Source organism: Ambystoma mexicanum, chromosome 11 (assembly GCF_040938575.1).
Source record: "Ambystoma mexicanum isolate Mex_15411 chromosome 11, UKY_AmexF1_1, whole genome shotgun sequence".
In the NCBI taxonomy this organism is placed as follows: Eukaryota; Metazoa; Chordata; class Amphibia; order Caudata; family Ambystomatidae; genus Ambystoma; species Ambystoma mexicanum.
The window spans coordinates 1,296,723,444-1,296,751,251 of record NC_090934.1 but is presented as its reverse complement, the minus strand read 5'-3'; the positions used below and the strand labels follow the sequence as shown (position 1 = coordinate 1,296,751,251).

At 46.6% G+C, this 27,808-nt stretch overlaps 1 protein-coding gene across 3 annotated transcripts in view; it reads right to left on the bottom strand.

Moving 5' to 3' along the window:
• Nucleotides 1–27,808, bottom strand: part of CEP152 (centrosomal protein 152) — a 475,089-nt gene that overhangs the window by 107,230 nt on the left and 340,051 nt on the right. For all 3 annotated transcript variants that reach the window (XM_069624789.1, XM_069624790.1, XM_069624791.1), the window contains 3 exons: nt 19,409–19,540; nt 11,142–11,795; nt 2,275–2,392 (listed from right to left, as the gene is read on the bottom strand). In XM_069624789.1, coding sequence (XP_069480890.1) covers nt 2,275–2,392; nt 11,142–11,795; nt 19,409–19,540 — 904 coding nt within the window. The remainder of the gene's footprint in view (nt 1–2,274; nt 2,393–11,141; nt 11,796–19,408; nt 19,541–27,808) is intronic.

Genomic DNA, 27,808 nt, shown 5'->3' with positions numbered 1-27,808 from the left:
ACAAAATAAAAACAAAGGAAAAACATGAAAGGGAGAAACAGTCTTCCTGCACTGGCAGGCTTAGGGTCAACCAGTGCTGCCAAAATAAAGAGTTCATCGGGTTAACATTGAGGTACTCATTAATACTAAAGTGCATGTAACTCAAATATGCTGTATATCACAATATATACTTCTGAAATCAATTGATCCCCATATAACAAAAGGTAAATCATGAACTCTTAGTGCAAAAGTGTCTTGGGAATATGGAAGAAGAGCTCTGTCTAGAGAATTGTGTAATCCTCAAAAAGACAACCACAGGACGACAGATATATATATATATATTTTTAATGTGAACTACCTTGTTTAAAAACTCTTTTCTCTAAAAAGCGTTGTGACAAGTTGGACCTTACTTTTTAATGTGCTGATATGAGTGCAAGCTGTACTTCAGAAACAGCTCTCTCCCTTCCTAAGGGCGGAGCCAGACTGCTATGACACAGCTACCATTACCAGTGTGGTCTAATGTAGGGGAAACCCTGTCAAATACTATTGATTGGTTTTCTCAAGCCCTACCCCACAGGTCGTGTTTAAATTACTTATGTGGCCACCTCAGCCCCACACCTTCCACCCCCCCCCCCCATCCCTCCCCACCTGTCCCCACCCCAAGTGTTAGGGAGACTTTCCACAAGAGGCATGAAAAAACAAGAAAAGGTTGCAAAATTAGTATTTGTAAATCCAAAAAAGCACCAACGTTTACAGATCCCAGTTGATAATGTGGAGCGGGAGGGGGGAGCGGGGAATCAAAAGTGAGCAAAATAAACTGAAGAACTGTTCTGAAAGCTCCCTCCTAAATACCCTGCCCCAGCTTGCTCCTTCTCTCAGTCTAAGACCGTTTTGGTGTACTGCTCACATGTTATGTGGTTATTTGACAACAATGCAAATGATAATTACCTTTTATTACAATGACCTACTGTATGTTAAACGGGGATTGCAAAAGAAACCTAAGTGTTGAAGAAGTGTTATGTAATTGTCTAGCTTTGAGAGAAAACATTTGCAGAAGCATATCATTTAGTGGAGGGTACCTTGCAAGATTAAAGATACTTTTACAGATGCTGCACCATAGATAACGGATCAGGCAACAGAGGAATCGATTAAACGAACTCTTGCCTACACATAAGCGTTAGGTCCAAAGGACACTTCAGAGTGGCCGCGGCATTAAGTCTCAAGTCACGTCTGTTATCAATTGTTTGTTTGCTGGTTCTAAACCGGCTTTAAAAAAAAATGTACAAGGAATCTCAACCATGGTCTGAGCCAACTACTTATTACACTAGGGGGTCTGCATCCTATATGGTCATTCATTACATTACTGTGCATATCTAGTGCTCATGTACTTAGCTTCAGGGGAGCATGGGGAAACAGTCCTTATAACATACCATTAGGGTAGTAAAATGGGAACATGTCTGCTGTTGATGGGTATGGGGCTTCCACAGTCTTGGTGCACAGTTTGAGAATGCTCATTTCCTGGTTCTTTCCTTTGTGTATTTTTGCTGCTATATTGGATTGGTCCTGACTTCTGGAGAGGTGCCAACCACCAGACATTGTGACTTTCAGCCAGATGAGGAGCATGAATAGTGGCAGCTTTATGTATGATGCAACCAGAGGTCGAAGTGAGAGTGAGTGGTGCTCCTCTACTTTATTTAATTATGTTCTACTGTTCCTAGACTTTTATTTTTTTGTTTAAACCGTTCCATAATGGTTCAGTTCTTAAGTAAAAGTGTAGGAAGAATTTGAAACTTGCCCTTCGGTGTTCGGTGTTGGTGAGCAGCAATAGTTACATATTTGTGGGCTTTATTTTGTAGTACGAACCAGTTATCCAGGTCTGGTTCAGGGTGTGGCAGGCCTTAAATTGGTTGATAACTTCATTGGATGATATTTTCGGGTAGAATCCTGTATTGTGTGCGTAACAATAGATGTGGTTGTTGTGGCTAATCAAGGAAGGGTCTCATGGGCATCCTAAAGATGGGAGAGTGGGGATTTAGCTAGGGGCAAAGTCACTTCTTTGTTTTAATCAGAGTATTAGGGATGCCGAGCATAGAAGCAGGTATGGACCTTGTGAACAAAAGAAGGACGGTCCACAGGCATATGCCAAGTAGCATGGCTAAACGTCTAGCAGGACTGGTGACGCATTTTAATTTGCTGGTTACCAGTGATAAAAAAAGATTTGAATTTCGAAATACAGTTTGTAACAAAACAGCATAAACTTATAGACTGAAAGGTAAGTCGGCAGAACTTAAGTACCAGATTCAATGTCCTGCGAGTTCCGCATCGGTGTTATTTGCCGTTCTACATCAGTGTGAAGTTTTTGGTGATCTTCACTTGCCCCTGTTCGTCGATCTTGAATACATACTGCACTTTTCTAAAAAGGAAGAAAAAAGAAAATCAAGATGGATGAAAATGCTAATTTCTCTAATTCTATTTTTTTTTTTTTTAAGTACATTGGTTATAGATTAATATCCTACTTTAGATTGCCCCCTACCAGGAGAATTGGGGGAGGGGAGAAGTGGGGAGACACAGGTCATCAAACTTTCCATGTATTCACTACTACATGTAGTATGATGGCCCATTGAAGTAAATTCAGTAAGATCGGTAAATGCACAGATTGGTGGCAGACAAGGATTGCCACCCACGTATATGATCTGCTCCTTCGTCCACTGTGTCCGATATCTCCTTTGCACATGTTTGGACCTTTAATTACCACTACAAACATGATCCTCCCATTCAAGCCTTCCATGCTTACCACCCACTGCACCTCTTCGCTTCTGTAGTGCACCATGCCAGCGCCACTGTGGCACCAGTTGGCTCTCACCAACCCCATCCACTTTCTCTGTTGCCCAGTTTACTTTCTCAAATGCCACCAAAAACAGTCCAACAAAAGGGTTGGCAGGAAGCAATTTTCTTGCATTATTGCCTGTGTTGGGACCATTGGATAACATTGAAACCATTCTCAAAAGGGAAGCACAAGAGCTTCAAGCCACATTAGTAATCAAATGGAATCAATCACTGATCATGAACGAGGTGCAGATCCACGTTTCACAGCATTATGGTCATTGGAAAACGAAGAAATAAAGACTATTGCACAAGCTCAGTCCGTACAGAACAGTAAACTATAGCCTGCAATGTTGAATCTCTGGCAGTCACATTGCTAACAGCATGAGTTCATTGTACAGTTGTCTTCAGAAGTATGGTGTCCGCCCACAGGGCAGTGTGAATAAATCCACACATCCTCCCAAACCACAGAAGCTGAATGGAGAACGGACCCTCCCATCTTGGTTGGCATTTGTTCCTGAATAATACTGTAACATGTCACTGTGAGACAGCCAATGGGAAGGGGTTAGGGAGTGGTTGTTGACAGGGTAGGGGATTTTAGGCGAATCATAAAGGTTAGGAAACATTGTGTTGGATGGGTACAGGGAAACAGGATAAACACATAGAACATATACAACCTTGAGGCAGAACCCCACACCTGAATCCTAGTCACTCATGGTTGTGACTTGTAACCAACAGCCGAATACCAATTTGTAGAGCCTAATTCCTTAGGGCACCCCTTACAGAGTGCTGGTATCAATGTGACACATGTAGCATTACACGCCATGACAATAGCAGCACATATAGCTAAGCAAGACGGACAAAGGTCATAAGACCACACATGTAGCATTAAACACTATGAATAGTAGCAGCACACACAGCTAAGTGAAAAAAGACTGGAGGGAGGCATTTGTACTTCTGCCATTTTATATGGTTGGGGTACAAGCACAGAGCACCCCAGCCAAGGTTCTCTATATTGTAGCAATGGACGAGCAACCAATACTTAAGCTCCAAGGAGGTGATGCAGGCTGGTTCTTAAGCACAGCAAATCCCCAAGCCCCCAAAAAGGAATGTCCACACTATGTTAGGTGATAACACAGTTTCTTTATATAAAATAAGTTTCAGATAAATATATACATATAAATAATACACTTTGTACTCAGGCAACACTATTCTAATAATGGCAATATACACACTATGTGGTACCACAATATTCTTCAGATTCAATTTACAATGCACCCATAGCGGACAGATTAAAAAGCATAGCAATCAAAGCATTGTGTAATGGCATAGATCAAATAAGAAAGGCAGGTTCGTTGATGAGGCCCAACAAGGCTGAAACATGTTTGGGGATGCATGTGGTCTCGTACAGAAGGAATGTGACCAAGCAGTTTGTGCTGGACTTCCCCTTTTGGTGTGGGGCCAAACCTGATTTGCATGCGGTCTTTGCCCTTTTGTAACAGCTTTTCTGGTGAAGAATGATGGTCTGGAGGGTTACCCAGAGCAAGGCCAGAGGTTGAAATACATTCTAAACCTTCCAGCCATCACCCCTTTTGTTTTGGCCATTTCAGAATATAGGTAGTATACTTTTAGACTTAAATAATGATACTGTGTGAGGATCCTCCCTAACGCCCCCACTCCCCCCCCAACCTGGGCAACATGCAAGGGAAAAGTTAGGGTGTACCTTGTCTATTATAGCCCAGAATAAATGTTCAATAATGCTCTGCTTTTCTTCTATAGGTCTCAACACCCCAAGGTACCCGAGATGCCACAGGAAAACAGGATCCATGATGAATCTGGGACCCCTGGATGATTCATGAGGCTGGAAGATGAAGATGCTCTTCCTTGTCACAGTACCTTTGGTGCCTTGGCAGGCAAAGTGATGGGGTTTTCTAGCTTTACTCGACGAGACCCTTTCAAGGATGGTGCCCCTTTGCAAGAAGGAGTCGCTGGGATGTTGAGGACAAGAGAAAAGAAGGAACCAAATTCAAATTGTGACAAATTCAAACACTACACTACAGACCGACTGACTAGATCAGCACAATCCAACTGCCTCATCATACCAAGGTTTAAGCTCCAAAAAGGCAGGTGGCAGACACTTCCCGGTTCTAGCAGCCAAAAAATGGAACGCCCTAGCCTCAGAGTGGAACCATCCTACCAAAAATTCCCGAAAGAATGTCAAAACATGGCTCATCACTAATGAAGCCTAACCACCAACTGTACCTGCATATAAGTCTTCTTTGTAAATACTTGCCCTCTACTGTAAATCGATTCCTGCATTGTGTAAATAATTTCCTGTAACTGATTCATGCAACATGTTATAATGTCTATGTAACTGTAAGACATGTGCCCAGATGCCCAAGGGATTGGCACGCTATAATATATATACATACATACATACATACATGCATACATACATACATATACACAATACACTTTCGGTCTTCGTAGTGGTCTCCATCGGCAGCTCATTACTCCGGCTGTGGATGTCCCATTAAGGTGAATCTTGCTGTGTGCTAAGAAAAAGCTGGGTGAACAAGATAAAGCCCTTGGGGACCTTGCCTGCCTTCTGGCAACCTGTGCTCGACCATAAGACTGGAGTACAGGACCTCACCAAGGCTGGACCATAGGGACATCTTCTTTCGATTTTGGTGGCGGGAAACCCACTGGCAGACACTCCTCTGCACACAACAAACTGGGATATTCTTTGTCAGGAAAAAGTGGTCAGATGTCGCGCAGAGATGTTGCTTGAAAGATTCTTTGATCAGATGGAACTTTCGCAGCTTTGGGTGTCGAGCAGTACAATGCCAAGTACCCCCTCTTCTGTACCAATCGGTAACCCCCTCTTATGTAACAATCGGACCTCCAGCAATCGCAAACACTCCACCGGAGCCTGCGTGACACAACTGGACTTCTTCGGATAAAGATTTCCAAGCATTACTCTTCTGAACTCACAATCACCTCAACTCTAGACGGCAGGCACACAGGACTGGCTTCCAGGGTACTTCTGATGTAGAGTGGCAGGACCATGATGGTGCCTCGTAGCTCGAGAAGAGGTCACCTATCCAGGTCCTCTCTTGGGTCAGACCTTGAAAGCACATAGCAGCTTTTGGATTTTGATGAAGAGCAGCAAACTTCTTCCTCGAGCTGGGTTCCAGGAAACAGCTTCTTCTTGCTTTAGCTTCGACTTCAGCTTCTGAACAAATTGGTGGGTATGGAGTCCCTTCTTCTACACATTTGTTCCGAATTCACTCAGGCTGAGACAGGCTCAGTCAATCATGCACGAGTGCATTCATGCAGACAGGCAGGCAACCAATCAGGCTCACAGGCATTCGGGCTATTCATCCAAAACCAGACACCCATAACACAGAATGTGAATTGGAGTAAGAACCCAGCTTTTCAGAGCACTACACTGCATTCACTCCAGTTTCAGTCAGGGCTGGCCCACGCATTGCGTCTCACAGCCAAAACCAGACACCCACAACATAGAATGTGAGTTAACGTCAGACTCCATTCATACAGGTCACACCCCAAGGGTGTAACCACAACACACAGTACCTGGGAAGGCTCGAGACAGTCCGGCAGGAGACAGTCCCACAGCCATATATGTTCCTTCCATCCAACAGCCAGTCAGGGAGAGGAAAGTAGAGTCGGGGCTTCCCAGTACCTTGGGAAACAAGGGGTCACGGTACTAGAAACCAAGAGACTACAGTGGTGATCTTGCCTTTGTTAAGGAATCCACTGATTCCTATGGCAGGGCATGGGTGTCCCAAAAATGGAAGACACTCCGAGCCACTGTCAAGTCAGCATATAGCTGCCACCGGCCCATACCCTGCTCTGTGGGCAACACACAGGTGCCCAGAAGCACACAGAAGGGGTACAAGGGTGTACCCCCACTGCATGGGTGCCATAAGGGTATCCCATGGGTGTTGTTCACCAAAAGGAAAAATGAAGAACTGCACTGCCAGAAGTCCAGGCTGGACCTCGGAGGCAGAAAACATACGGAAAACACAGAGAAGTAGTAGGACAAGGAATAGGCATTTCCAGCATCACACTAAGCAATGGCAGACAATGGTCATAGCAACGCACCATACATGTAGCAGTACTGGCAGGAGCATGTATCAGTAGCGACACAAGACAAACACGATGCATAAATATGAGTTTAGGATTGCAGTCGCCATTTTCCTCACAGACTGTACATGAGATGTAAACTTGTTCCAGCACTAAAGAGAAAAGATAAAACCATTAGTTCCTTTACAGCAGCTACTGTAATATGCCTACCACCCTCCTCCCCCCACACTCTTCTGATACCTTCCCACTTAACTCAGGCTCTGGAACCCACGGTGAGAGTTACCAGAGCTTGGAAGTTTAAGCATTGAACACAAGATGTTGTTCTCGTTAACATGAAGAGCAAAAAGGGACCACCACAGCCGCAGTACAGTCAAGGCGAGAGGCGAAGGAAAGAGGGGAAATATCCTGCAGTTGTGGCGTGCAGAAGACTGGCATTGGGGCGGAGTGTAGCAGCCGTCACATTGAATATTTCAGAAGCAAACTGCCCGGAGGAGCATACAAGTGTGTACCGCAGCCGCAGTTCGCAAAAAACGTGAATGAAGGTCAGGCACAGGAGCATTTTACAGACCTTCCATCAAGGAAATGCTGGGAAACAGGACACCGTAGTAACAGTGCTTTGGAAAAGCGGAGGAAACGGAGCCCTGCCTTGCCCGCTGCCGAGTTTACCAATTACCAGCAACCGGCACGGGTCAAGGTGGAGCTTTAAATGGAGGTACCCCCCAGCCACTGAGGTTTCTGGAAAACCTAGCCCTCGGATCCATTGTCCCACATCTGAAAGACTTGTTGGCCGTTTTGTGCTGAAACATGCCATAACCTACCATCTCATCCCAAGCCCCACACGCCCTACATCCATGACAGTAAGGCTGTCATGGCAGGAGATGGCACTCCAGCGACAGGCTGCAAAGGGAAAATTCCCAGATAACAGACCAAGAGTGGCACCAAGTGGTACCACAGCTTGTGTGTGTCTGGTACACACATTTGTGACACAATGGACATCTGTGAAGGTGGAAAAGGTGTGTTGAAGACACTGCACACTACAACCTGCGCTTAGTGGTCAGTATGTTGCTTTGGTCCCTTGATTTTAAACTATACCTAAACAATACTCCATACTATTGCATTTCTTTGAAAACGCAATGGGAAACGGGTCTTCCAAGCTGTAAACAGATTGTTATTTGGCCGAATTCTGTTTTACCACATTTATTTACCAACAACCTCTTTCTATATGCCTAACCCCAAAACCCACCCATTTGCTGTAAAAAGAAATGATTTGACTGAAAAACAAACCTTTGTAAAATGTGTGTTTGGAAAACCAAGAGGCACATAAGTGGCCCTTAGCCGCTTAGTAAGCTCTCCCAAACATTGTAGGCATGATGGAAAGGTTTTCTTTTTGCACCTTTCCCCTCCATGGATTTCTATGTGCCACTCTTTCTTTTTGCTTGTTTTGAACCCTGTCATGACTTTTTGGAGGCACATAAAGCCTTCTGCTTGCACAATGTAACTGGGCTGGAAACCACTGCCTCTCTAGAAAAGGGTCTAGGTCCCATTAAAAAACACTTTCAGAATTCCAAGTAATCCATGGCTTTAGCTACAATGTGGTCAACCCCACAATGGACTAGCAATACTCCAGCACTTTTTATGGAATACTACACACCCAATAGGTTACAATGCAACAACTACTTCCTCCTGCTGGAAAGTGGCTATAGAGTGACAAACCAACACATTACAAAACACTAAAGTAATGAAATGAAAAAGCTAGACAGAGCAACTGGCTATACCTGTACGCTCAGCTGTGCTGTGGCCTGAGCAGACTAACCATATCCTATCCAAGACAGTCTATGTTTAAATAAGAACACTGGAACAAGGAGCGGAAACAGCTTTTATATAAAGCCAAATGTCTAAGATCCTTCACACTCCAATGGGTTTTTCCTGCACTCTGAATCATTTGATGATGAAAAGGGTGGTTGAGTCCTGTGTTGTAGTGTTTGTGAAGTTTTGATTAATGATAGATACTGATGAACTAGTACAAGACATATCTGAGAAGTCGGAAATGAAAGCCGGACACAAAGTTGTCATGTTCTCGGTTAAAGACTTTTTTGAAATGTAAAATGGTTGGAACGTGCCTCTCTGACCCTATGCTAAATGGGACTTTCCCTACCTATAAACACACAACTAAGGATATGTCTGTCAGGATGACCATAACTGAAAAGCTATCCGTGTGTCCAAACCGTCCTATCTTGACCCTCACACTACCAACAAAAGAATTATAAAATCATGCAAGGACTGGTCTTCAACCTGGTATTGGCAAAAAAGTGACCACAACAAAAGATTAGAAATACTCCAACAAAAATGTTCTCCAAGGCAAAAGGTGGGTTCCCTTCCCCTGGCTTCGAAATGTAGAACAATGTCTCTTTTACTAACAGTTCCTTTTGTGTTTCTCCTGGATTCACAGTGTCCTTTAGCAGCAAAACGTTCAGAAACAGTCTTTCTTCACAAGTATATGCTTTTATGTAACAAACACTGTTCTTCTGTAGTTTTCTCGTAGCTTTGCAACTCGCCTGGTATACTCCTCTACCAGGAATCTGTATGTAAGTCCCACTGTCTGGTGTACCCTACTGCCAGGACTTCTCTTGTGGTTTCACTTGCCTGGTATACTCCCCTGCCAGGACTTCATTGCAGTTCAGAGTGGCTCTGTATCGCCAAAACGGTATATACAGTGGTGTGTTCGGTATATCTGTCTGTGGTAATATTTGTTCAAACTTTTCCCCACACCTGCATCTCGTGCACCTGTATCTCTTTGGAGCTTGACCGTGTACTTTGCCTTGTCTGCATTCAACCTGCTTATTGAATTCTGATTCTGCGCTTTTCCTTTTCTACATTCAAACAAACCTCCTGTATTTTCATCGTCTGTAATCGCAAAATGTTCAAACTATCGTTGGCGAGGTGCCAGAATGCCTCGGTGTCCCCACTTGCTTTGGGTCGACTCACTAGTTCTCTCCATCATCTCTGGTCCTGCTGGCGCTTCTGCAGTGGGGCTCTGCAGCTCAGGTGCCACTCTTGAAGCTGAAGACGTCCTTCCAGCTTCCCTCGCGGCTCTGCAGTTACACGACTGCTTCCCTGCAGGTCCCGGTCTGGAGAATGCTGCTTCGTCAAGCTGTAGAGTGCCCAGGAACTCTCTTGCAGCTCCAGGTGTCTACACAGCACCTGCTGCTCTAGCTCGTCCTGAGAAAGCCTCTGCTCTGCCACACCATTACAGGTCTCACCCACACTTGAAAGCGTTCTTCTCTGGCGCTGACGTATTCTCCTGTGCTGCCTTGCTCTGTAGTGCGGCTGCCAAGTTTAAATGTCCCGCTTACAGGTATCTCTGTAGAACTAGTCTGTGCATTGAGCTTCAAGATTCTGTTACCTTGTACCAACTCCTTCGCCTTTCTCGTCTCAGTACTTTGGGATTATGGGAGTTGGAGCCCAAAGATGTTATTGGATATATAGCATTTAAGTAATTTTCCTCAGTGGTTTTACATGAGCGGACATCTTCATACAAAGGTGTGCTACAAGCAAAAAGGGTTCTGTTGGGAGTTTTGTGTACCGCGATGACCCATTTGAAGAGGTGTCATCACTTCGTCTACAAGGGGAAACCAATAACTGACAAAAGGCCATTAAGTTATTTGGAATAAGAGGGTCTTCCTCATGGAAAAAGGTCTTCAGTATTTGAGAATCTTCCTCATGGGAAAGATGGGAATACTGCGTCACATCCAGTGAAGTCACAAAATCTCCCCGCTGTCTCCTCCCATGTGACCCTCCCTCATAAAGCCATCCCCAGTGCCAGGATCAGGTAGCGTCTGCAGTCCCCTGGCCACATGGGAGGAGGTCCGCGGCAGGGAATCCGTGATGACTCCCACTGGATTCATCACATATTTTAAGGTAAACCAATGCATGAACTCAAATATTTTCTTTCCTTTTTGTACACATACTTTCATTTAAAAAAAAACACTGATACAAAATACAAATCAATGCAGTGGTTCTCATACTAGTCGGATATCTAACTTTTAGTCTGAGGAGCTTTTTAAAAAAATAAACAAAAGAAAAACAAAGACAAATAAAGAAAGCTAAAAAGGAACAAAGGCAGAGAACAAAGAAAGCTAAAAAACCAAAAGAAACAAAGAGAAACAAAACAATTAATAAAGAAAAAGAAGCATGGAAGGGTAGGAGGGAAGATAGGAAAGCAACATTACCTTTCTCCAGCTTTGCATGGCATTTTCTAGACTCCTGCAAACAATTTCCTGATAAGCTTTCCGTAGACAGCCCATTAATTGGTCCTGATACTGGCTGGTAAGCTTGCTTGTGAAAGAAGGTGGTTCTTGAACAGTGGATTTATCGCGTGATCCTTTAACTAATTCTTGGTGTATTTTATCCAAGAAAAACTCAATTGATGATAAAATCTCACTCTCGTGCTGCTGCATCTTCTTGGTTTCTTTAACTGCCCATTCTTTGCGATTTTGCTCTAAGCATTCCTTCATTTCAGTTTTTTTCTGAATGAGCAATTCCCTTTTTTGCCTTTCAAAGTCTTCCTTGGCTTGTGCAAGCACCTCATTTATTTTATTCCTGTGACCATCTAAAAAGGTGCGATAGTCCTCTTCATTTTGTCCACGTATGCGGTTGATCTCCTCTTGCTTTTCTTTGTTCCACTCTGCTCGTGCTTTTGCCAAATCAGCTTTTAGTCTGGCAGCATGCTCCTCATTCTTGGATTCCAATTCTCTGGTCAACAAAGTGAGCTTCTCTTCTAGTTCCTTCTGTTTGACATTTATGAAGGGCTTCTCAGAGTTCTCAGGCTGTTTAACAAGCTCTCTCTTCCACTTTTCTTCGGCTGTTGTGAGCACTGCAGATATCTGAAAGAATAAAATATGGTTTAACTACTGGAACAAGAATACAATAAAGTAATTTTTAGAGGCACCTTGATACAGCAGTTTTCTGGCATGCGTCATTATTACTCAATATAATGGTAATCAATGTATAGATCATCAAAGAACGCAAGACTGAGTCTGCCCTGCTGGTATCAAACCTATGCCCTGTGTTGCGAATGTCGATGTCTTAGCACACAAGGCTATCCTAGCGCTAAACGCACTTCAATTTTAAGGAAGCAATCACCAATTTTGAACAGGAGGCCTTTATTTGAAAAAGCAAACTTTTAAACTACCTTGCTGAGCACAGAAAAGCAACTTCAATAAAGTTGAACTACTGTGAAGGACTTCTATCCCTAGTACTTTGAATTTGGGACTTTAAATACACACAGATTATCTTAATGATTTCAAATAGTGCATCACTTAACAGAAGAGGATTTCTGCCTTCTATGTTAAAGAACTTGTGTAATTAACTTGCGTACAGTTACATTAGATTTCCATGTTTGTGCAAAACCCTCTCCACCTGTCAGTCCCTCAGCACTTTTTGCTGGACTCTTGATTTTTTTTTTTTTTACTGATTCTCCCGAGTGAGCGGGAACCTTTTTCCATACTCACTCAATCTTCTATTCTTTACCTCCTTTTGTTATTTTCTCGAGGAGTCATGCTTTCCTCCAATTTTAAAGCCATCTACAATTTACTAAAGCAGCACACAGCACTTTCTGTACAGTGTTGCTTGAGGCTCCTAGAGCTTCCCTTGGATTGTTTTTACTTTACTTGGCATCCCTTTTCTCGACTCCCCAGTAACTTTTTGGTTACTGCGACAGGTCTATCTGTGTAAGCTCGTGGCAGTGTACCTTTTACACAACGTTTTGTGAAATGACATCGCAGACCGTCTTTGCAGCTGTGGTAGGGGGCACAAAAGTCACCATTTGCCCAAAATGGTGGCTGTACTTTTTAAAGCCCTGAACAAGATGGCTTTTCCTTTCTTATGTGTTTTTCTACCTTGCTAGCTGGGGTAGGGTCCTTTAGTCCCTTTGTCTTTGCCGGGATTCCCTTGGAAAGCTTGCGAGGACCCTTTCAGTACTTGGCAGGACAGGAAGGGGGGTGGGGGGGGGGGGTCGACAAACTCCCCTGTCCTTTGTCCTGCAGTACGCTAGAAAGAAACTAGTTCATCTGGGAGGCTGGCTGTCCCCACTGGACAGCCTTCCCCAAGTTTGAATGGTGCATGGGATGTTTGGTGGACTTAGTCAGGTTTCCTGCATAAATCCTGAGGTCCTGGAGCTGGAACCAAGACTCAACCACTGGAACAGAAGAATACAAAGAAGGACGACACCAGCAACTTCCAGCGAGTAACCCTGCTGAGTAACTGCTCCTGTCCCGACCTCAGCTTCTAAGCAACAGAGAAGATCCAAAGACGACTTTCTCTCTTGAACTGGTGGGCCTAACCAGTCCCAAGATGAACTGCATTTTGCGTCATCCCTTTAGCTGCGACCTCCTCAGCCTGCAATTCACCAATACACTGGGACCTCGGCTGCATCGTCCCCTGAAGCACGGTTTCACCTGAAACGTTGTGGGCATCCTGCAGTGACCCGATCCAGGTCCCAAAAGTCCCCCCTTACCCAAGACGAGGATCGAGAAACCAAGACGAGTCACCCGCTGCAACATTCATCCTTCAACCAAGCATGAAAAAGGCATTATCAAGCCTGAACCCAGAAGATACTTTGCCTTGGCATCCGCTTGCACGAGAGCCGATGCCAGATCCACTGAAGTCCCTTTCTTTTGTCGCCATGCCCAAGAAACCAGTGACCCAGTGTGCTGTGGCTTCACTGTTGGAACCGCCCAGCAGCAACTGTCTTCATATGAAGGTACTGTCCTACCCACCCCTGGTACAATGTACCTGTGGGTTGCTGGCTTGGTCCTGCGATCCTGTGGGGCTGCAGATAGCTTTATCTGTCACCCCTCCAGGTTGCCCAAAGAGTTATATTGGGGTGGTCCACCCATTGTACTCTAACCCTGCCCTAGGATACTGGTCCTTCGGGCAAACCTACAAGGGAACATCCAGATTCCCTTGGTTTTGTACAACTACCTTTACATACCTGCAATACTGGGAGATATTCCTGCTGGACACCGCCATTCTGAACCTTTTACCCTGCTTTCCCATTCAATCCTTGGCCACTGGTAGCCCAGTGACCCAGCTAAACACAGAGACTCACATAAGATAGGGATGGACTCATTAAAACAGGCTGGAATAAATGTTGATACAATTTATAACAGTTGTAAACAGTTAGCAAATCCATCTGAAACATATGTGCAAAGTGATTTGTTACTACTAATGCTATTGTAAGGTTACAAAAAACTGTGGTTTGTGATACAAAGAATATTACAAAGCAATCTTATATTATCCTACTGTTTTAAAGTACTTCCTTGACTTGTGAATTACCACCTCTGCCCTTGTGTGTATATAATGAATGCCCATTTGTAATATAACTTCTAAGTGTATTAGTGTTTTTTGCACCAGGTGTATGCTCTGGGATCTTTGTACCTCAATATAGCCCTCATCCCTCCTTTAGACTAAGCCTGGCTGCTTTCCATTCTAACAAGCCCTTGTGTGGTTAAGGCCAAACCCAAGTAGTGTAACCCTGTTCACCCAGGGTGTGCTTTCATAAGTTCTGCCACAGACTTTAAACTGTGTAAAACTCTCTAACACATACACACTTACCAATAGAAGTTGTAATTAACCCTTTCACAGACCTTACGACAAGCATCCAAAACATCCTAATAAAGTGGTCCAGTTTTGCCCCCAAGACATGAACACACACCTAAATTGGGGAGAGGTAGGGTGGAGATCTGTGTGCCCAACCAAGTCCCAGAGACCTACAACGGAGAGATTATGGCTGCAGCAGTCTGGGGCCACCAAGGACAGGCAGTTAAACGGTTAAAATGCATGTCCGAGAACTGCACAGATTTAAGGAAACAGAGAGCCATACCACAATCCCTTCAATAACAGAGTACCAAATTCAAAACCTGTGAATTAAATGGTAGTTTAGCAGCAGAGCAGGCCCTCACATTTAACCCCTTAAGTGCCAAGGACGAGCTATCTCGTCCTTAGCATTATGTTTTTGTTGCCAAGGACAAGATAGTTCATCCTTTTTGGCACGTCACTTTATGCGATCCCTGTAAAGCGTTACAGCCTTTCCCTCCGGTGAAGAATGGGGACCCTGACAGAACTGCCACTGGACTTGGGGATGGTCGACCCACATGGGAGACAACTGCCCAAGGTCAGGGACATCACCCCACGCATCCTGGAGCACTGGCTTGGCTGCGTTACAGAATATCCCCCGTGGGGAGGGAATGGGACCCTGTCAGGGGTTCCCTGGCGCTGCCGCTGTGCTTGGGGACGGTACACCCATATGGGACATGGATGCCCATGGCCGGGGACATCACCTCCAACCATCCTGGAGTTCTTGCTGCCCTGTGTTATAGCCCCGTCAGGGTACCCCCCCCCCCCCCCTGCAGGGAGAAGCTCTAACGCTGCCCAGCCAGAGCTCCAGGCTGGACTTGCGGATGGTCAACCCACACGGGTGTTGGTGCCCAAGGCCTGGGACATCACCCCGACAATCCTTGAGCTCTGGCTGGGCAGGATTACAGAATTTCCCTTTGCGGAATGGACGGGGACCCTGCCGGGGCTCCCTGGGACTGCCGTTGGACTTGTGGACAGTCAACACTTTCTTTTCCACCCAGGTAGGTGCACCCACACATAAGGTACTGTTTTCATCCGGACACCTGTGGAAAGGTAGGACATGTGTTGTTGGTGGGAAGTTTCGGTAGTTTCCAGGTGGGAAATGTCTGAAAATGGAGTGTTTTTTCCTAAATTTGGGACTTTGCCGGGGCTTGTGGGTGATAAATTCTAAGGCGATTCGCCCAAGTCCGCCTTCTGAGGATTCCCAGGGGTGTCTTCTTTTCGGATATGAATGGGGTTCCCCGTTTTCCTTGGTGGCTTCGACACCCTAGGCCAAATCTGTAGGTTGTCCACAAGAGCAAAATCTGCTCTGCCGAAAGACTTGGGGTACCAGTAGTTTAGCCTTTTCCCTTTGCCCCCAGGTAGGTGCACCCACACATGTGAGGTACGGTTTTCGTTCGGACACCTGTGGGAATGCGGGAAGGTAGGACATTTGTTGTGTTTGCTTGGTTTTCATAATGTTTTCATACATTAGCTGCTGCACTTTTTCACACAATCCTTTCATTTCCCAAATGTGACATACGTTTAGTCGCTACTTTAGGTACTGTACGCTTTTATAGCCTGCACAAGTCACCTACCCTTCAAAAGGTTTGCCTCTGCTCTTTCAAAAAATGTATGCTCGCCTTTACTCACCACATTTGTTTTCCTTATTTACACATGCCAAGTACATCTGTTTAGGCCGTAAGCATAAAAATCCTGTGAACCATGGCTCAGTTTTTGCCTTGTAGTATTGCTTGTTTTGTGAAACATTACGAAAAATGTGTGATTTCTTAACTGGAAGAGTCAGGGGAATGTAGTGGAGCATTGCCTTTCTCAAAATTCACACAAGCCATTGCCTTAATGGCATGTCCACCACATACCTTTTTTTCTGTCATTTTTCCAATTTTTCCCCAAACTATGGAATTTTTCCCTTCGTAGCTGTTGCCTCATATGCGCAAATCACCCCTTCTTAAAGTTGGAATTTTGTCTACTTTTCAGAAATGTATGCCTTCGTCTTCCCATTCAGCATTCCTACCCTCCTCGTCCATTCCGTCCACGCATGTCCTATTGGGGAAAAAAAGGCCAAAATCGCCTACCTCTCACAAAACAGCTGGTAACCATATCAAAATGTTTTTTTGGTTTCCACTTAACCTGTTCTTGAAAGCCTGGCAAATGGCAAATTCAGCACAGCAAACCATTTGTTCCTCGCTCTTACAAGGAAACAAAACCACAGGCTTCTTTGAAAATCATTTTATTGGCATTTTCTGAAGAAAAAAAACAAATCTCCCTTTTTGGTTATTATCTCTCACCCACATGCAGAAAACTAGGATTCCTTGTTGGCGTTATGACCGTCTACAAGTGGGAAGAAAAGGGGCCAAATTTGGCAGAGATATCTCATGTAACAAAAAAGTTACAAGGGTTTGAATGACGACAATACCGAAATCACCAAAAAAGGCCTTGGCAGATAAGGGGTTAAACATCTTTTTAACTAGTTCTGGGGCATGGCGTGAGGTTGAAAGTCTCGTCTATGTAGACAGGGCATGACGTAGGATCAAACTATGTGAAATGCAATCCTAGCTTTTCTTCCTAACACAAATGTATATAAGAAAGCAGGTGAGGAGCCGTCCAAGAGGACATAGGGAGGAATACGGAGGATTTGGAATAGATGAGCCAAAAACTAAACAAGAATTTTCCTTTGTGAAGTCACCATAAATTTACCTTTCAACATAATTCCAACATCTGAAAAAATGTAAAAGCCAAACCCTCTATAACAAAGCAGATGGTGTTGCTGGGGTTCATCATTGCATTCTGGTTTGCATTGTACCTGCTGGGTATGTCATTAAACATAAACATAGATGGAAACCTATGCCTGGAAGAAGGGAATAAAAAGGTGGATCATTACATTATTCCAGATTAATGCAGGACCTTGGAGTGAGGCTTTTATTCACATATGGTGATAGAGGGAGAGGAATACAGATGGTGAAGATAGTAAGGAAGCCCCCGGCGGCTCACTGTCTCCAGAGCCCTGGTTTTCTCTAGGATTTACTACTGCAACAGCCTCTTACTCAACCTCCCTGCTTCTTCCCTGCGCCTTCTGCAACTCTTGGCCTCAGTCCCAGGGACGGCATCTCTCCAGCGCTGAAATAACTCTACTCCCTCCCCGTGCCTGCAAGAATCAGATTCAAGACTCTCTGCATTGTCCACAAGGCTTTCTGGTGCCTGGGTTCTACTTACCTCCAACATTGCCTTCCTAAATACTGTCCCTCCCGAGCCCTCCGCTCATCTTCCTCCAACCTTCTGCGAGTGAGCAAGTTCTCCAAGCAGAGATATGGCGGGAGATCCCTTTCCTCAGCCGGCACCTCCCACTGGAACAGCATCTCTGCCACCCTCCGCCTTGAGCATGATGTTCTTAAGTTCCGGAAACTCATCAAGACCTTCCTCTTCCCTTCTTTCTCTCTCACCCTGCCCTGCTAACCTAGCTCTATGCCCTTCCTTCTCTCCCTCCCTTCCACACAGCTTACTGACTGGCCGCCTGGTGTAACTCAGTCTCACAGGTCCCAGGCACCCGGTCAGTCCTTTCTGAACTTGCCTCAGGGCACTGCACCCCACCCACTCACTGCGCTTGCAATAAATCCTTGAGAGCTTCTCTCTCTGCACTTCCCCAGTCTCTATAGACGGTGTACTTGGTCCACCTTTTCCTTCCCTGCCCTGTCCCGTCTGCACTATCTATCAACAGCTCTGCCTGACGATTGTTCTGTCTGTTCTTCCTTGTCTCTCAGCTTAATGTGCACTTGAAATAAACCACAGAATTGCCGTCAGCCTATTTTGCTGTATCTAAACTGTTAAATGTACCTTATTCATTTAATCTGCCTGCACAGACAGTTATTGCTTCAGAAATTCAAGGGCTCTGATACTGTTTTTTTCCCTGTGTTCCCATCCTCCTTGAGCGCTTTGAAACACTTGCCTGTGTATAGGCGCTTTATAAATAAACATTAGCATACCATAGCAACAGTCATTCGGGAGGCTCAGGGTGGAAGATAGGAATAGGGGATCTGGAAAGTTGTTTTTGGTATGTTTTGGAAGGTTATGTTGGTTGACTGTTGAATTGGTAGAGCAGTCAACTTGGAGAACTGGGCATTAGTCATATTGAGGCTGACCATTTTAATAACAGGGACATCATTTGGAAGGGTTTCGAGTAAGAGGTCAAAATCGGAGAAGAAAAGGTTCAGGGTGTCAGGTGAGCAGTAGATGAGCAGTATAGTAAGAGGGGTGGGAGCAAGGAGATGCAACACAATTTGCTCAAAGGAGGACACAGTGCAATCAGAGAGGAAGAGGCAGTGAATCAGTGACCGGGCAAATGTGTCAAAACAGATTGCTTCAATTCAACAAGAGGGCAGTCATTCTCAGGTTAAGGCACTGTTGTTGGGCAAGTCTTACTGGGAATCTGTTTGACATATCACCCTCCTGGTCCAACATGTTCCTACTTCATAGATCCTTTACACTCTAAGCCAGTAGGATAGCTTTGAGCAGCTACGGCTAGTTCGCACAAAACTGATATTTACTTTCTTTAATCATGCTCTGGTCTGGCCCAATCAGGCACTGCTTACAAATGATGTTGCTCATACAACAGAGAAATATGGAAAATAACACCAGATTACACAGTTTTCATGTAGAAGGGTGGTAATTGTATTTCACCAGCCAGCAAAGGCCTTTTATTTTCTGTTTACAACTTCAAGGGTAGAGGTGTGCCATCATTAGTACAGTCTGGGCCAAAAGAAAATGGAAGTCTCAATGCTTCAGCCAGGCCTTTAAATTAAAACAACCCAGTTAGAAAAGTTAAAATCTGATGTAACATGGTTGAGGAACACATGGGTAATGTTACCTGTTTTGCGACAATGAGTTCATTTTCCTTTTCCCACCTTTCCTGTTCGGCTCGGATGGCATCCTTATATTCTGCAAGACTAGTTAATTCTTGCAGCCATCGAATGTGGGCACTACTCACAGCAGATTCTACCTGCAAATAAATTGACATAGCTTAGAATCCAAGTTTTGCAAGTCTTCATTAGTTCAAATGTGAGCTCCGTTAGGACCGTTTTTCTGAAGGGCTTAGTAAAACCATTCAACTGAGACAGTACAAGACTCCACTCTTACTAGAAGGCTGTACCACCAGAGTATATGTTAGCATAGACAGAGCAGCCAGGCTTCTCTTAGGAGAGAGAGAGAGGGCTGTAGGAAAGTACACTGGTACACTGCGCACCTGTAATATACCAATAACTCAAGAGAAACACTTATAACCAGAAGGATCATAAAAAAAATAAAGGTTTATTATAAATACAAGTAGGCCAAGTTAAGTCGTGGGGTATGTACTGGTTATAGAGCCAAACACATTTATAAAGATACACCACAATGCTTGAAGGTACACAGACCAAAACATAAAAGCTTCTTCAGAATATACAACAGTAATTTTAGGGAAGTCAGACCTTATCACACACATTTAATATAGTCGACATCTATTCATGGTGAGTAAAACCAATAGTTACTTTTTGTTTACCTTCAGTAATACTAGGGAAGCAGACCCCGTCAGTTATGCAGTGGCACTCGGCAAAAAAATCAAATAATCAACCAACCCTGTTACCAGGATACTTTTCTGAATAGTGGAACACAGATTCAAGGAACAGTATATACCTTTAACTATTTTCATGATAACACAGTTACCCTAGGTGAGAATGACCTTTTTGGTGTAAGGTACAATTACAGTTGCTTTTCAGCTCAGTGAAAAACAGACTAAGATAAGCAAGAATTCTTTACACTAATTTAGGATTGCACCAGGCAGACCAAGGTCAGCTACACCTACCTAACACTTTTTAAGAATGGCACACAGCTATTCTAGGCACGTAAAAACTTGTATTGTAATATACTATTACAGTTCCTTTTCAGATCAGTCGAACACAGACAAAGATAGACAATATCGTTGAAAACTTATTTTCGGATTGCGCAAGGCAGACCAAGGTAAGTAAAACCGAAATACATTTTAAAGGAGCTAGCAGCAACTTAAATTCTAAGTTACTCACCCTAGTGACTAACGTACTCTTAGTCCATAGACCCCTTTCCGCCATACTGTATGGGCGTCCCTCGCCAGGGACAGGAGACAGAACCTTGTTCACCAGAAAAAAGCTTATTCCCCTATAAATCTAGAGGCGCGTGGGGATGCAGCCCTGGGAGCATGTGCTCCCCTGACTCCACCTCCTGGCGCCACTCCTTAGTCCCCTTTGACGCGTAGACAATATTACCATTGCCTAATGACAGCAGTTTTATTTGGGGGAGGATGGTGGGACATATGGAGGAAAGGGTACTATCCACTAGGAGTACATTAGTCACTACGGTGAGTAACTTATAATTACTGCTATGTCCCGTCCCCTTTCCTCCATACTGTATGGGCAAATCCAACTGAATGTAGCCCCATTGTGGAGAGATGACCCTCTTAAGAAAACAAGTTCCTTAATACTGCCTGACCAAATGCCGCGTACGACCTGGAGCTGGCATCCAAGCAGTAGTGCTTGCAGAAGGCCGAAGGCGTAGCCCATGTAACCGCCTTGCTGATGACTGCCACAAACCATGCCTCTGGAAAGCAACTGCCGTGGCTTTGATGGCTTTGATAGCGTGGGCATGCATATTGCCGGGAGTAGTTTGTGCTGACCCTCGTAAGCCTCTTTGATGGCCGTAACCATCCATCTTGCTATGGAGGCCTTGGAAGCATGATAGCGTGGCTTTTGGCTTTGAGCCACCAAAGGTAACAGAGCCTCTGATTTGCAGAAGCTCTCGATTCTCTCAAGGTAGAATTTTAGAGCGCGCCCAACATCTAGACAGTGCAGTACCCTCTGAGCCTCATCCTTAGGGTCCGCAAAGAAAATGGGTAGTACTATCTCCTCATTCAGGTGAAACGAGGAGACAACCTTAGATAAGTATGCAGGGCGAGTTCTAAGCACCACCTTGTCCTTATGAAGCGTAGTATAAGGCTCTGAATCCACAAGTGCCTGGATTTCACGGACCCTGCGTGCAGAAGTGAGACCCACCAGGAGGGTTGTCTTAATGGTGACCAGCCTGAGGTCTGCGGACTTCATTGGCTCGAATGGTTTATGCGCCAAGTCGCCCCGGACCACTGAGGTGCCACACCGGGTGTGGTTTCTTATTAGGCGGGCAGAGCCTGGTGAAGCCCGCCAGTCTTTAAACCACCGGATTGGAGAATGAAAAAACCTCTTCCTCAGAGTTCCGGTAGGCTCTGATGGCCGCCAGATAGGTGCGGCATGTGTCTACCTGCATCCCTGAGTGTGCGATGTGTGCAGAGAAGGATAGCACGTCGTCCAACCTGCAGGTCAGGGGATTGACCTCCTTTAATTCCGCCCGGTGACAAAACCTAGTCCACTTGCTTTGGTACTGGCTCCTGGTAGCATCACTCTTAGCTTCCTGTATGATGTCTAGGTTAGCATGTGATAGATGCCATAGTGTGACCTGTTCAGGAACCACGCTCCGAGGACTAACTTCTGGGGGGCGGGGCGGATGACCATGCGTCCCTGCTGCGATAGTAGGTGAGCTGGGCTCAGCGGCAGGTGCACCGGGGGTTGACCCGTTAGGCTGAGTAGTTCTGGGAACCATGGCCTTGCTGGCCACCAAAGAGCTATCAGAATGATATGGAGGTGCCGGAACTCGCGTATCTTGCAGATCACCCTGTGGGCCAGAAGAGTGGGAGGGAAGGCCCCAGCCCTGTCCCTGCAAGAACTCAAACTGAGGGCACCTCCTGTTGAACCTGGTGGCGAAAAGAACCACCCGAGGATGACCCCATCTGTTGAGGATCCCCTGATGAACCTATTCCTCAACTGCCATTCGTAGTTGTGGGCACCCAGCCTACTGAGCCTGTCCGCCTCCAGGTTGGATTCCCTCAGGAGGTAAATTGCTGTCACGAGTATGCTGTTTACCAGAGCCCACTACCAAATGTTGACAGCTAGTGTGAAGAGGAGTGGAGACCTGGTGCCCCCCTGCTTGTTGATGTAATACATGCTGGTGGAGCTGTCCATTTGAATGAGAATCGCCTTGCCACTGATCATAGGGAGGAAGGCTTTGAGAGCAAGCCAGATGGCCAACTCGAGCCAGTTGATGTGGGCCGCCTGCTCCTGACGGGACCAAACCCCATGGACAGTGTGGTTGTCTAAGGTGGCTCCCCAACCCTCTAGGGATGAGTCCGTGGTGATGGTAACTTGGGGAGCCGGTTGACTAAATGACCCGCACTCCACCAGACTAGGTCCTGGTGGCGATGAGGTAGGATGCTGACCAGATCCGCCTGGTAACGTTTCGCCCGACTCCAGGAGGCTGCGAAGTGCAGCTGCAATCATCTCATTTTGAGCCTGGTGCACGGCACCGCCAGGAGACATGCTGCCATGTTGCCTAAGAGGTGCTAGTACCACCACGCTGAGGTCACTGCTCTGCTGAGAAAATGCCTTGTGGCCTTCTTGATGGCTGCAATCTTGTCCTCTGAGGGGAAGATTCTCACTGAGAAGGTACCCCAGATGAGGCCCAGGAAGGTTAGACTCCGATTGGGCTCCAGCTGTGACTTCTTGAGATTAATGGAAAATCCCAACTCGTGTAACATATTCATGAGGGTGGAGGCGGTGTGGTTGATTGCATCTGGAGACCTTGCCCTGACAAGCCAGTCATCTAGGTATGGATAGACGTGACGACTCTGTGCCCCCGAGTAGGGCTGCCACCGCGTTCATCAGCCTTGTAAAGACCCTGGGGGCGGAATTGAGGCCAAAGGGTAGAACCTTGTATTGGAAATGGAAGCCCACGATCCTGAACCTCAAAGGATTGATGGGGCTGCCAGATCGGGACGTGTAGATAAGCATCCTTCAGATCCAGGGAGCACATCTTATCTCCCCTGCACAGTGTCTCTGCTAGAAGCGCAGGTGTAACCCCTCTTGAACTTTTGAAGAGGGAGGGAAAGGTTCAGGGTTCAAAGGTTCAGGGTTCAAAGGTCCAGCACAACTCTCAGGCCGGCCCGGTTCTTCTTTTGTATGGTGGAAATCTGTGAATAGAAGCACAGACCCCTCCACTGCCTGGCTCTCTACAGGCAAGCGAATTTCCGCCAACAGAGTTGCCGTCCCAATCTATGGGGGCAGAGGGGAGAAGAGGTAGGGATAGGTAGGTAGAAGCCAGTGGACACTACAGACAGGATCCAGGGGTCTGATCTCGCGCGCCAGTGTTGGTAGTGAAGAGCAAGCCTGCCCCCACCGGAGACTGGGGGATCCGGATGGGCGTGTCATACCTTTTTACCCTGAGGTGGATGCTGAGGAGGGGTACTGAAAAAAGCCTTTGTGGGCCACCTTATGCTGCCTGCGCCAGTGCTGGCTAGGTGATCAGTCCACTTGCCTGTACTGCCTCTCCTGAAAACCTCAGAAAGAGCGACCTTTGTCTGAACGCTGATGTGTCTGGCTGTAGGACTTGGGCGTGGCCTTAGTGAGGATTGATCAGGATTTAGCAGTCTGGGAATTGTTCATCTTATCAAGTTCCTCGTCAGTAGTGGAATGGAAAAGGTCGCTACCCTCAAAAGGAAAGTGCAGTATGCGCTCCTGGATGTCCGGGTTGAACTTGGTTGCCTGTAGCCAGGCCGACCTTTCCATGTCGCAATGCAAATGGCACGGCCTGAGGTGTCGATGTGTGCCACTGTGGACTCCATTATGTCCTGCGCCACCATTTTTGCTTCCGCAAGACCCACATTCAAGCGTGCCTGGCTCTGTACCGGAAGGAAGTCAGCGATTTCCCGTCAAAGCCTTTTGTTGACTGCAGCAAGCATTGTGACTGACGAAGGTGAAGGGAAGTGTTGGAATAGATCTTTCCATATGCTTCCAGAATCTTCTCCTTACCCAGGAGTGCAAAGGCTGAAGTAGCCGAGGACGATTGTGGCTTGGAGTAGATTGAAGCCGCAGCGATCACAAGGAGTGAGACTGAGGGTGTGGCGACAGCAAGAGTGGATCCCCTTCCATCTGCCTGAACTTTGCGTCGAGGCGCCTGTTGGTGGGCTGTGCAGAATGGAGTTTAAGCCAACCTTTTTTGGCGAGTGCCACCACGTCCTTTTGCATTGAAATCCCCGTTCTAGCCATGGGGCGTAGAGTGAGGACCTCCGCCAAGACCCCTGCCTATGTTTGTTCCACCTCAGGCTGTGGAAACCCCAAATATTCGGCCAATCCGGCGAGCTGCTCATGGAAGGCATTGGCCGACGAAGGTATGTGGGGGTCCTCTTCCTCATCCGTGTCCACCAAGCTGTCCTGTTGGTCCGGAGCAGCTGGAGGAGTGCTAGGCAATGGGGGCTGCGGCATACTGACAGGGGCCAGTGGCTGTCAGGATCATTGGAGGCGTGGGAGCCGGCAGGGTGGGAACTGGCATGGGTGGCTGGGGCTGCATGGGTAGAACTGGAGGGAGCATGTCCCTGATCACGTCCTTGAGGATGATGCCCATCTGTGCAGACCTCATGAGGGTGAGAAACCTTTAAAAAAGAAAACCTGTCCTCACAGGCCGGTGGCGCGCTTGAAGGAGTGGGCATGGACCGAGACCTGGGCACACTCTGCCTTACTGAATGAGGGGTGTATCTGCCCTGCGACGATGAAGGGTACGCTGTAGGCCATGTGCCCAGTGAAGACCAGTCCCACCTGGAAACTCGTTCCTCTACCTGGTCCCCAAAGGGGAAACGCTGTCAGACGAGCCGCCATTTTATCTGGACCGGTGGCCATCTTGTCTGACTGCATGCCACATACCTGCATCATGGTGCTTGCCGCGCTGGGTCCGACCTCTTCCAAGACTCTTGGCGGTGGAGGTTGAAGCCTACCCTGCACTTCAGGACAGAACCTGATAGGCAGATTGCCCTCGGCTTTGCCAGTAGTGCTGCATACAGGTGCCACCTGCGACATTTGTCCAGTAGTAGGGCATAGCCCCTCAGGTGTACACCTGGTAATAAAAATGTGAGATTCCTCAGTGCCGTTACCGGTAGGATCTCGCAACACCCTCGGCCTGGCGGCCGGTAGCTGTAGCAGCCTCTGTACAAGAACCGGAGGTCCTTCCCGCTTGTGTGCTTCTTAGGGAAGGAGTCACCTTTGCAGGGTGTGGATGAAAACAGTGCTCCTACCTTGGGCCTGTACTTGTGCTTGACAAATTCCTTTAAGTCCTCTGGAGGCGACCTTCAGAAGAGCTACCGCCACCGAGCTAACCTGTTCTTCAGAGCGCATGGAGTCAGCGCGTCGCATGCGGTGCAGCCCTCCCTGCCGTGGTCAGGGTCAAGGCAGCGGAGGCAGAGAGCATGGGGGTCGGACATAAGAAAGAGCCCCTCGCAGGCTGGACACCTTCTGAAGCCCGGTGACCTCGACATGCGCCGGGGAGGAGCGTGGTGCCAGAGGACAGAGGTATCTGATCAAAGACCAAAAAAAAAACACTTCTCCAGGGACAAGCCCGTGGAATTACTAGGCCTGGGTTGACCAGTGCTCCTAGCCAACCCAGGAGCACTGGTGAAAGCAGTCTGTTCCCGTCGATGCAGAAAAGAGGACTGAGGAGTGGCGCCGGTGGGCGGAGTCATGGGAGCGCGTGCTACCAGGGCCGTGCCCCTACGTGCCTCTAAATTTAAAGGAGAAGAAGATTTTTTTTATGGTTTATGGTGAAAAGGGTTCGGTCTCCCATCCCTAGCGAGGGAAGCCCATGTAGTATGGAGGAAAGGGGACGGGACGTAGGAGTAAGGTAGGTATAAACCTAAGAATGTTACAGCATCTGTATACAACAGACTAGGGAAAGCAAAACCCAATGGTACACTTTAAGAATGACTCAATGTTATTTCAGGTAGGTAAAGCCAAGGCAGACTTATTCTAGACAGGCTATACAGCAGGTCAGGGGAAGCAAGACCCAATTGGGGAACTTGTACACCTATTCTCTGAAAGAAATAGTTGGTGAAGCCAACAGCATTACTTTTGGGAAAGAGGCACAACCAATTCACAGGCGAGTAAAATAACCCTGTATATACTTTTCAGAATGGCACAACACACATTCAAGCAAGTAACAACTTTTCAAACTGCTTACTCTCAGAGTTACAGTTACCAACCTTCCCTAGACTATTGCATGAGTTCATTCAGAGGCAGAAGGGTGATCCTAGGGGTCCAGGTGCCAGCAGTAGGCAGGGTGAGATAGGCTTCTGTTGCAGGCAAACGTCAGAGTTCCTGAGGAAGTCTCTTCAAACAAGTATTTCACTTTAGAGTTAGTTAGGGTCCAGGGACTTCAATGAAGACACCCTAGAAGGATTCCAGGAGTAGGCCTAGGTGAACTGGACGAGAGGACTCCCAATCACAAGCAACACCTCAAAGCTTTACAGAAATCACAAAGGCTTCAGGTACGTAAATACCCCAGCCAACACAGTACCTTAGCACGGAAGAAGAGTTGCAGTAAGAAGACTTCAGGATCTGCAGCCAAAAACACTGTCATTGAATTCCTTTATCATGAAGACAGAAGACAGGCCACTGGAAGAGGTTTTCCAGCAGGGATCAACGGAGAAGGCTCCAGGCAAGAGTTTATTTGCGGCTAGAGGCGGCTGTGTGGTTTTGGTGCCCTTTTCAGGAGCCACAAATATTGCTGATTGGATTCTTGTTGTTTGTAATGTCCAGCACTCTGGTGAGGGGACTTTTCAGACTCAATTCACATCTCTGGAGGTCCAGCAAGATGCCCACAAAGTTTCAAGATTCGGAAGACCATGCACCGCACAATGGCTCCAGGTCCCAGGGTACTGGGGTATTGCAGCCCTGCAATGTCGGAGCACAAGGTGGGATAGCTCAAAATGCAGGTCTTCTTGAGGCTAGTGGATCTCACCAGGCTCTTGGTCAGGGTCGTTGTTTTCAGAGTCCCCAGGTCGTTTGGAAAGAAGGGTAACAGCAGGCTCTGGTTACACAGCAGGCTCTCCAGTCCCTGGAAATCGCGACAGCTGTCATTTCTTCATCTACCCCTTCAGTTTCAGGTCCAGTGGTCGACTTGTCAGCAGCTTCCAGGTTCAGCGTTCTTATAAGAACTACAGCACAACTTCTGCATTCTCTCCCTGCATTTTACAGCAAGGGGCAGTCAGGCGGACCAATCCGGACAGCCAGCTGACCACTGGGAGTTTGTTCCTTTCAGGCAAGGAGAAAAACAAAGGGCAGCAGAGCTTTGGACTCCTCCCTCGCATCCTGACTTTCCAGACAGTGTGGAGCCTGGGCGGGGAATCCACAGG